The sequence below is a fragment of the Otolemur garnettii genome, unplaced genomic scaffold (assembly GCF_000181295.1).
Source record: "Otolemur garnettii isolate 467f Iridium unplaced genomic scaffold, OtoGar3 scaffold00110, whole genome shotgun sequence".
Lineage (NCBI taxonomy): Eukaryota > Metazoa > Chordata > Mammalia > Primates > Galagidae > Otolemur > Otolemur garnettii.
Genome location: NW_003852505.1, coordinates 2442338 through 2453646, shown reverse-complemented (window position 1 = coordinate 2453646; position 11309 = coordinate 2442338). Strand labels below are relative to the sequence as shown.

At 45.8% G+C, this 11309-nt stretch overlaps 1 protein-coding gene across 1 annotated transcript in view; it reads left to right on the top strand.

Moving 5' to 3' along the window:
* The first annotated feature begins 3441 nt into the window (after positions 1 to 3441).
* The window catches only part of KIAA1210 (KIAA1210 ortholog), a 59240-nt gene continuing 51372 nt past the window's right edge, over positions 3442 to 11309 (top strand). Inside the window, 2 exon segments of the mRNA XM_003797033.1 lie at positions 3442 to 3538; positions 3541 to 3592. Of these exon segments, the coding sequence (XP_003797081.1) occupies positions 3442 to 3538; positions 3541 to 3592 (149 nt within the window).

Genomic DNA, 11309 nt, shown 5'->3' with positions numbered 1-11309 from the left:
GGTCCGGGCTGGGGATTCGAACCCGCCACCTTAGGTGTACGTGGCTAGCGCCTTAGCGGGTTGAGCTATAGGCGCCGAGCCCCGGTTATGATTTAATAAAGAAAAAAATAAAATAAATTTCCTATCTGCCCCAGCCACTCTCTTCTACCTCTGGACCTGCTCTGCACAGCCTGCACAATCTAACATGCCAGAAAGTGACTTATTTGCATTTCCTCCCCAAAGCTCTTGAGTGTCCTTCCCTGTCCAGCTGAAAGCCTCTATCTTTAGGGTTTCCCCTCCAAATTACTCCTCACACTCGCTAGCCCTGTAGGGATACAGAGAGGCTCAGAAAGATCATGTGGTATTTTGCACTAAGGATGCTGTGGTCTCAGGATGTTGGAGGCAGAGGAAAAAGGGGAGGTTAGCTCCTAACCATGTAAGCAACAAGGCCAGCCCTTTTTGGACCTAGATCAGAAGACAGTGAGAGGCCTTGGAGAAGAAACTTCATTCCGCTGTCTGTTGCTTCGGGCAGTGGGTCTGGGGCTGAGCGCGTGTGGGCGCTGGGAGCGCAGAGCTGCCCCCACGTGGCAGACGCCCGGGGCCTGCCTCTAGCGCCGGCTCCCTGCACGGCAGCAGGCTAGGCGCGCAACCCGCCAGCGACTCCTTCAGAAGCCCCAAGCCCGGCTTGTATACTTGCTTCCAGACTTTAGAGTAAGTGGCAGGCGCAGCCCATGTGCTCTCACTAGACACCACGGAGTGGAGGGTGGCAGAGCGCTGGCTGCCCATCAGGGGGCTCCCTACCCTCCAAAATGGGGCGCTTGCCCCAAGGCACCGAGGAGAGACCTGGGGGTGGGTCCCGGGCACTGCGCTGCCTCCGGGCTCGAACTCGCGCGGCGTCGCGGCCCGCTGCATCTACCGTTTAGGGGCGGTGCGCTCCCCGGGGCTCTGGCAGGTGTGCGTGGGAAAACTCGGCGGGTCGGGGGCGCAGACAGGCTCGCCCCGCGTGGGGCAGCGCGGGCAGCTGGACGGCAGGAACCTTCGCCTTTCAGGCTTCCCCTCCTTCCCGCCGGCCCCCTGCCAGGGATCGAAGGGCCTGGCGGGGAAGGCGGCGTATTCCCGGGGTTGTTGCAGTTCTTGTTGATGAATTTACTTGCAAAGGCGAGAAGGGAAGCGCCGAGGTTGAGAAGCTTGGCTGAACCACAGTGGCTGGTGTGGAAATACCAAGTTATTCCTAGGGTTTCCGGTCGTGTGCATTGTGCATGGTGCTTCCTGACCTGTTGGTGCCAGGGTACATTGAGGCGCTCTTGCAGCCTTGGCTTTGCCTGAGTTTGTAAGAAATGGTCTTTTATGTTTACTGGATGGAGTTGGAACACATTCTTCTTAGTAACGTATCTCAAATATGGGGGGAAAAAGTATCTGAGGTACACAATACTATTATGAAACCAATATATAATCACTTTCACATTCATACGAATGATAAAATACAAATATAGTCTAGCAAGGGGGAAGGGTGAGGATGGAGAGGGGAGAGGACTGGGGGAAGGTGATTGGTGGGAGGAGGGAGGGCATTTGGTGGCATCTCACCTAATGTGCATAATGCAAGGGTATATTTCAAAATAACTAAGGGTAAATTTTAAATATATTACCACAGGATTTTGATGATTTGATATACATTCCACATTGTACATCAAATCAACACATTGTACCCCATAAATGTATACAGGTATGATTTTAATGAAAAATTAATAATAATAAAAAAGAAATGGTTTAAGAGTCTGAGAAGGGAGAGCTGCACCAAGAGGATGTTTCTATAACAGACAGGCTAGGGAGAGAGATGGGGGCAAAGCTATAGGCTCTGACCTGCATCTGTCAAGAAACCTCCACAACATGGGCTTAAATTAAGCACCGCACAAACTTGGATTTTACAAGGCTAATTTCATTGATTAGTAATAACATAAAAATAACTTATGCAGCAATAATTCCATCAAATAACCTGGTTCCATTACACCAGAAGGTGGTGCCCTGGCAGTAGTCTGGCAGCCAGTGTGACGGAGCATAAATGATCTTGTAGTGGGGTACAAGGGAGGGGAGCAGAGAGAGGGGAGGAAAAAGGGGAGTTTGGATGAGTAGAGAAAATTGCCTTAAATTTTCTGAGTTGTCTTCATTTTCTCAATTTGTTCCAACCTGCACCGTACTTACATTCTCCTAGTGACTTAATGGAGTATTACCTCTGAGAGGTGTAATTGTTACTCTGTGCCCTCAGCGTTGCTTTTGGATGTCGTGTGTACATGTGTGTGCCTACATAAAGCAGTGCCAACAGAAAGAAGATATTAACCCAAATGGATTTAGCCATGTGGTTAATTCGTGGGTGTCCCAGTGTACATGAATACTTCTCATGTTCACTCATGGAACTAACACTCTTTCCCCCCTCAGCTATTCCAATCTGGAATCACAGCCAGAAACCCTCCACGCTTGTTGCAGGTTTCTAATACTTGAGGGTTGTGTGGCCCTTCACTTCTCTCCCCCCACGGAAATACACTAGGCGAGGACTAGCAGCCTGTGGCCTGCAGGCCCACAATGGCATTCCATGGGATTGTTAGGGCACTCCATCTGGTGGTTCTGGCATGGAAGTGTGGGTAGAAGGGCTGCCCCTTTCTGCTTCTACCTCAGGATTAGCACCCCAGCATGTTCCCACTCTTCTGGTGGTGACTGGGCCTGGACTCTTGAAATGCCACTGATCCTCATATAAAAGTGTCATTGGAAACTATTTTAAAACCCCATCTCCAGGGCTCTCACCTTCCTGTTGTGCTCTCAGTCTATGGCCTTGGATGGATGCTGTGGAAAGTCCAAGGCTTTCTCTGTGTAGCTCATGGTGACACCAGAGGACAGAGAGGTTGACAGTCAACTTGGGGAGGATGAGGGAAGATGATAACGGAAACTTTCTTGCTCCCAGGTGTTTCCAGGCCCTTCCTACCTGGGGCTCAGTGCTGTGCTGCCCTGTGTTAGCTCCTACTACTTGCAAATGAACGAGGAGCCTTCCTCAGGGCCCCTTCATCTTGACATCTGCTTTCTGTGGAGGGCATCTGGGGGCAGCCTAAGGTCTTTGGGTGGGAATGGGAGACACAGTGCACAAAAGGACCTATTTTTGTGGCTTCACGTGAAGAAGCATTGGCCTGAGCATTGGCCTGGTTTATCAAATCCAGGCTGAAGGACAGGGGGAAATGATAAGAGGGCATTTGAGGAGAAACTACAGGGTTTCATCTCCTCCAAGGATCCAGAAGTGACATGGAGACCCTCACAGGACCTAAAAGGGATAGGAGACTTCATATCCACCAAAAAAATAGTGTGTACCTACTCTGGCCTCCTAGGCTGTGGCCTTCCCCCTGGCTAACACATGGCCTCCTGTGCCCCAGGGCCTCACTCTTGACCAGCTAATCTACCATACTAGGTCAGTAGGCCTTAATGGATACACTCCTGACATGGTGCATCTCGACAGGACCTGAATGCTTTTGTGTCACTCCAAGCCTTGGTGGTCAGTTTGGGGAACTGGCCAGGTTGGTAGTTCACACCGTGCTAGTCAGCTTCTCTTACTCTAAGAACAGGATTCAGGGAAATGAAGCAGAGAGCTTCTGCAACAAACACCTGACTCCCGACCAGGGAATAACTATTGTAAAGTATGTGCCAGCCACTCCCCGGAAGCCTGATTCGAAGCCACATGTATTGACTTTTAATGACTTTTGTTCATTCTTTCCTGGCTCTGGGTAGTGCCCTGGAACCCAGATGCTACAGGACCCTGCAGATACGACCCTGCAGGTCTCTCCAGTGACTGACAGTCTTGGGGCCATCTCCCCGTCACATCTGCAACCAGTTTTCCTGAGGCCAAGGTCTAGCTGCATTACCTAGCTGCACCCAGGGAACAATGATGAAAGTAAAGCCTGGAGGGCAAATTTTGGCTGTCAGAAATGTGTAGATGCAGCTTCTCAGCCTGCCGGTTCAGACCCAATCTCTACTCCTCACTATAATTAAGGGTGCTTAATGTGGTCATTAGAGATCCCTGTGGGACTTGATTTCCTTCCCTCCCTACCTCCTTCCTTCCTTCCCCACTCCCTCCCTTCCTTTTCTTTCTTTCTTTTTAAGACACTCATTTTGGAACCTGTTTAATTTTTTTTTTCTTTTTCCTTAGTGTTAGAAGAAAGGCTATTAACTCAAATGTCCTGGCAGGGGGCCCAGTTTGGGTGTTGCATTTTGCTAACTTGCCTTCACCCTATGGCATTTGTCTGTACTTTTCAGTCATGAGACCAATAAGGAGAATTAATTGGTGGGTGCTGAAGGAGTGGTCGGTACTTACCAGCTGGGAGGCATGGTCCCAGGCCCCCAGCCTCACCCTCTGAGGGGGACTGGGGGAAGCTTGGCTGTCTCGCAATTTCTTGAATTAACTATTTGCCATGTTTACCAGCTTGCCTAAAGTTTCTTTCTTTTTTTTTATTTATTTTATTTTATTTTTATTTTTATTTTTTCTAAAGTTTCTTTCTTTTGACTATTTACAACACAGGTAAAATGTTTAAGTTTTGCCAAAATTCGTTTTGGAGAAAATGGTTTTCAAAGCTTTCAGAAATTTCTCTGAAGATTCAGTTGCCAGGTTTCATTTGGCCTTCAGGAGCATTCAAAGGAGTGTTCCATTTGTTGTAGGGTGGTTTAGTTTCCTTGGGAACATATTAAACATGCATATTATAAAAGTATATTCTTTTTTTTTTTTTTTTTTTTTTTTTGAGACAAAGTCTGACCTGGTCACCCTCAGTAGAGTCCTGTGGCATCCAAGCTCATAGCAGCCTCAAATTCTTGGGCTCAAGTGATTCTCTTGCTTCAACTTCCCAAGTAGCTGGGACTCTAGATGTCCACCACAATGCCCAGCTATTTTTAGAGACAGGGTCTTGCTTTTGCTCTTTCTCAGGCTGGTCTCAAACTCCTGAGCTCAGGCAATCTACATGCCCTGCCTTCCAGAGTTCTAGGATTACAGGCGTGAGCCACTGCGCCTGGCCTATAAGTATATTATTTCATCAGGGCCCAAATTTTAATATATTACATGGAAATGCTTATACTAATTTCTTTTCTTTGTCAGTTTTTTTAAATTAAATCATAGCTGTGTACATTAATGAAATCTTGGGGTACAATGTGCTGGTTTTATATACAATTTGAAATATGTTCATCAAACTGGTTAACATAGCCTTTGTGGCATTTTCTTAGTTATTGTATTAAGATATTTATATTCTACACTTTAAAATTTTTAATTAATATTTTAAATTGACAAATGAATATTTGTATATATGTTTGGTATACAATAGGATGGATGTTTTGATATATGTATACATTGTGGAGTGATTAAATCAAATTCATTAGCACATCGCCTGACATACTTGTGCACTAGTTTCTCTTGACACCTTTGAAAGCGCCTTTGCTGTTATGCCAACTTGAGCATTTGGGTGACTCTTTCACTAATTTCTCAAATAGCACAAATTTTTGCTTGTTTGGTGTTTCTGGAAATTAGTAGCTAAGAGGTAACATATGATGCAATTACTCCTGTTGTTGCCCACTTGATTTTCTACGTTAATGCTCTTTTAGCCTTTTAAATCATGGTTGTGGTCAACAGTAAATTTGAGGAACTAATAATCCTACATGCATTATAGTAATTCCTTCCTGGAACTACTCTTCATTCTTGTTGTGCTGTTTTAAATGGTTTTATTCCTTCATGAAATCTTCAGTAGCTATTAAAGCCACTCGTTCAACACAAATGGTTATAAACTTTACAATTTTCTGGAAGAAATGAGTTGCGGTGAATTAGCTTTCTTTCCCAAGGCCAGGTTAAATTAGTTAAGACTTGTCATTTGATTGCTTCAAATATATATACAGTACTAACTTTGAACCCATGGAATCTCAACTTGGGGTGGGGGACAGTTTTGCATCCCAGGTGACATTTGCCAATGTCTGGAGACATGTCTTATTGTTCAAACTGAGGACAGGGTGAGCTATTGATGTAGTGGGCAGAAGCCAGAGGTGCTATGGAATACCGAAGGTAGCCCAGGAAGAGCTGCCTCCATCCCCCAACAAAGAATTTTCCAGCCTCAAATGTCAATAGTGCAGAGATTATAAAACCCTGCCTTTAATAACATTTTACCAAGGTAGAGCTCTGATGAATACCTACCTTAAGGATAATTTTTTTTGAAAGAGATCTCACTCTGCCACCCAGGCTGGAGTGCAGTGGTATGATCACAACTCACTGCAGCCTCCAACTTCTGGCCTCAGCTTCCCAAAATCCTGGGATTATAGGTGTGAGCCACTGCGCCTGGCCCTTAAGAGTGTTTAGACCAGCACTGTTCAGTGGAAGTTCCTGTGATAGTGGAAGTGACCTCCATCTGTGCTGTCCAATACCATAGCCACTAGCCGCATGCAGCTATTGAGCACTTGCAGGTGGCGAATGAGAAAGAAGAACCGAACTATTTTATTTTATTTTAATTAACTTAAACAGTCACATGTGACTAGTGGCTTCCATATTGGACTCAACTTTAGAGGCGCCATAGTCTAGTGGAGCAGTCCTTGCTTTGCGTCTATAGCAGGCATCCTCAAACTACAGCCCGTGGGCTACATGCGGCCCACCTAGGACATTTATCCAGCCCACTGGGCGTTTTTGCCGCCGCTGCCTGTCCTGCTTAGCAGCCAACTCATCCCGGGGCCTGCAGTCTGGCCCTCCAACAGTCTGAGGACAGCGAACTGGCCCCCTGTTTAAAAAGTTTGAGGACCCCTGGTCTATAGTCTACTACTGCCTAGCCTAATGACTTGGAGTATGTCCTCTAAACCTTCTGAGCGTCAGTTTCCTCAGCTGTGAAATAGGAAGTAATAATGGGACCTACTCTTCAAGATTGTATCCAATGAGATAATGCATGAGAAATGCATAAGCCTCAGCACAATAGGCATTTAAGAGGTGTTAGCTATTATTGCCAGAGATTTGCGACTAGTATAGTAGTTGTCATCATGTAAATGGGGCTTCTGCAGGGCTTAAAGCAAGGTCTCCCCTCCCCATGGCTTTGTTTAAAATCCATGTCAGAGGCAGAGCCCTAACTCTCAGCATTACTACCACTATGTCCTCAGGGCCCTTTGGACCTGGGTTTTTTCATCTGTAGAGTGGGAATAAGGAAATATAATAATCATAATAATGCCACTTTCCTAGCTGTGATGCCACGGAAGTGTTGGGATGCAGCAGTGCTTTGAAGAGTGCAGAGCCCTCTCTCTGTCAGTGTAAGGTTTGTGCTATGAGTTTGTTTCCCACAGTGGGGCTTTGATACAGATTCAATGCTAAAGTCCTGTCTTGGCAGAATTGTCTTAAATTTGGGATGAGAGTGTCTGAATTGGAGAGGTTATACTGGGTGAACAGCATGAAGCAGGGGTCCCGCTCTGTCAGTCACCTAGCCAGCAGTGTGGCAGGAGAGCCCCGGCACCACTTTAAGAATACTTTGTAGCTTGGCACCTGGGCTGGGAAACCAGAGTGCTGTGTGGATCAGCCTGTCTCCCAGGCTCCTAATGACGGAGCAAGGCATCTGGCCCAAGGGCAGAGAAGAGGGCTCTCCACAGCAGCCTACAGTGTGCCATCAAAGGGCATACCTCCCAAGGGCTCAGCCACCCCGACAGTGTCTGGGCTAAGAGATACACAGTTCCATAGACTGAAAATAGTTTGGCACCATAGTAGAAAGCACATGAGACTTTGAGGTCAGACATCACTTTGAATGCTGCTTACTGGCTGTGTGGCAATAGGCGAATACCTTAACCTTCCTGAGCCTTAGTTTACTCATCCATAAAATGGAGCTGATTTCTACTTCACAGGGTTGTCACAGGGATTAAATCAGATAACTGCCAGGCACACATAGATTGCTCTCAGTGAACACGAGTTCCCTTGTCACCTAATGTTGATAAGGGAAGAGCAACTATTAACCCATTATTAGTCATGATCCCATTTCTATTGCTCTGGCATGAAGAAAAGGAAATAAAAGTTTCTGCTGTGGGTATGAGAAAACTGTGTAGTTCTTTCTTGAGAAGAGGAAAGGGAGCAGGACTCTCCTTGCTGTGCTGCTACCACGTTTAAAAGAGCAGTCTAATCTGTTTAGGAACAGACTCCAGTGAGGGAGAAAGCCTGAGACTCCAGGGCAGTCACAAATACAGTTACTGAGGGCCTGAGCAGCCCCATCTGGGCTTGGGAGGTCCCAAGAAGAAGTTGCCCCACTCTGTGTGCCCAGAAAAAGGCTCTCTGGGGGCTGGGGGTTGCCCAGGAATCTGGAATTTAAGCTCCAGCCATAGTTGTGGCCTGTTGATCCAGTGGAGGCTGATGAACCAAGGGCACTGGTTGGACCCAGTCGGCTTGACCCTCACACAGCCAAGGCCCCAGCCCTCAATGCAGGGAACCATTTTGCAAACCTGCTGGTCACCAGGGGGCTGTTGGAGAGAGTCTGGATAACTGCAGGAGGTCTCATCCCCTGCTTTTGGGAAACTGATGAAGAGCCAGGGACATAGGTCATTGACACCAAGGGGAAGACAGTCTTCCCATGGAGAAGGGAGAGTAATACCAATAATAGTCAACATGTTATGTGTGTACCCCATGCCACACATGCCAAGAGCATTGTGTGAGTTAGTTTGTCTATGAGAGCAGGGCCCTTCTTTGTCTTTGAGCACTGTTTGAGCTCTTTTTAGCATATAGTAGATGCTCAATATACAGTTATTAAATGAATGCGTCCTCACAGCCCATGGCAAAGGCACTACATTTAGCTCCATTTTATGGATAAGGAAATTTAAATTTTCGTTCAGCATCTTGCCCAAGGTCGCACACCTAGTAACGGACAAGAGCTAGGATTCAAACCCAAGTTTGTCTAACTCCATAGCCTAACCCTTTTGCAGCTACATTATGTTTCCTCTTTAGGTCAACATGCCAAATTCCTCTTTCTCTGACACAGCACATCTGCTCAGAAACTACTGGATCAGAGAATCAAGAGCATGGCAAAAAAGACATGATATAATGATATCAGTGCCTCCTTCATCCCACCTACTCCCTCTCCCTAATTCTGTCCCCAGGCACGTTCTATTATCAGGTTCATTTTATTGATCAGAAAAGTAAGGCAGGAAGAGATTATATGCCGTATCTTAGATCACACAGCTTGTCCGGATCTGCATGGTTTGAGGTCCTGGTTCTTAAAAAGTTCCCAGCCTGATAGGGAGAAAGGAGTTTCGTCTAATGGGGCCAAGGCTCACCGGAAAATAAAATGAACAAAGGGCCCCACATTGTTAAAGCAACTTACTTCAGCTTTCCAAAGGAGAAAGAAACATTAAATACTTTGCTCACGTAATTCGAACATCTTAGAAGGGAATTTATTGTTCCAAACAGAAGAACTCACAACAACGTAATTCAGTTATCTACTATAATATACAAGGAATATATTCAAAATGAGGGATAGAAATGAAAGGAGAGAGAAGGAAGAGATACAGGCATGGAAAAGTCTAGATATGGATAGATAAGAAAAGAACAACAATACAATGGGCAGTGTATTACAGAAAAAGATTGCAACTGAACGTTGATAAAGACCTGTTGCATTTTTACATTAATAAAGTCTTTATTTCTCAGGACAAGCCCATCCTGGGATCTGAGCCCTTTTTTCCCTGGGCACTTCTCCTTCCTTATCCCATTTAGATTTCCCCTTTCCGGAAGTCCAACTGTGCAGGGAAAATGGAGAGGAAAGTAAGTCAAAAGGAGACTCTTCTGAGCCTGAGCCCATGGGTACTGGGAAAAGGAAAGAGTCCCAGGAACCCAAACACATTTGCCTGCCTGCCTTTTCAGCAGAGCCCAGCCCATTAGGCAGAGAATGTCTATTCTCTTGAGTTTGCCATCGAGTGTAGGGGCAAAGGTTTCTGCATTAGTTCACTGTTCTTTTGTGATAGTTGGAGGGGTCTCCAGAAGCCTGTTAAGGAAAGGAGGAAGGAAAAATCCCCATTAGACCTCCATACCCCCCCTTTTTTTTTGAGACAGAGTCACACTATGTTGCCCTCAGTAGAGTGCAATGACATCACAGCTCACAGCAACCTCCAACTCTTGGACTTAAGAGATTCTCTTGCCTCAGCCTTCCAAGTAGCTGGGGCACCTGCTACAATGCCTGGCTATTTGTTGTTGTTGTTGTTGTTGAAGTTGCTTAGGTGGCCCAGGGTGGGTTCAAACCCGCCACCCTCAGTGTACATGGCCAGTGCCATAACCACTGTGCTACGGGCACCAAGGCTCCATACCCCATTTTTGAAGGGTATAATTTTATTTTTACATGTGAGACAAGTGTGCTTCAAAGACCTGATTTCATTTAGAAATGGCTTATGTTTGCTTGTTCAGTGTCGGAAGAAGGAAACTCTTCGGAATGAGGTAGTTAGTTTTCTGATGGGGATGAACTCCTGATTGGAAAATATTTAAAAAAATAATCTTTTTAGAAGTGGGGGGAAGAAGGAATGAGGGGGATTTTAAGATATATCTGCAACCCTGTGGATTTTTTAAAATGGAAATAATAGCTTAGGTTTCTAAATAATCTGCAAGTAGGAGAGAATTCGAAAAATATTGACAGGCTTCTGAAGGGCCTGCTCTGAAGGCTGAGTTATCACTAGCCAACTTAGGTACAGCTTGAGCCTCTGTCAAATTTGGCTCTTGGGAACTTTGAAAGATCTTCTCATTAAATCATAGAATATGAAAATAGCTAGGCTAAAAGGAACCCTAGACTCTTAAGTCTAGCTCAACCCCTTAGTTCTTAGGTGAAGACATAGGCTCAGAGAAAGGCCTTGATGTGACCTAGGCCTTCACAGCTATTTAATAGTAAAAGTGGGGCTTGAGCACTCCAAAACTTGTTAGAGGCCTCCTTGGAAGTTCAGATCTTAGAAATGTTTATTTGGGAAAAGATCATCCCTTCCTTCGGTCATAATTCTCTCTAAATATCATTCGAATTGTTTTTTCTTCACCACCATTGTCCTGCCATCCATTTCCCGTGGCTTCCCATTCAGCTTTTCTGATTCAACCACGTTCAGTGCCTAACGTGATTTCTAGCATGTTAGTGTGGCATGGTGTGTGGAGGCCCTATGTCACGGTCACCTGGGAGCCGCTGGAACAACCAGGTTCCTGGGCCCCACCCTCACTGAAGAATCAGAATCTCCAGGGGGTAGGGGCCAAGGAATCAGTGATTATTATGCACACCCTTGACTCTGGCCTTCCTCCTTGAACCCTTTATTCACTTCTTGCCTTTGTCTATAAAAGTAGTTTACAAAACCCT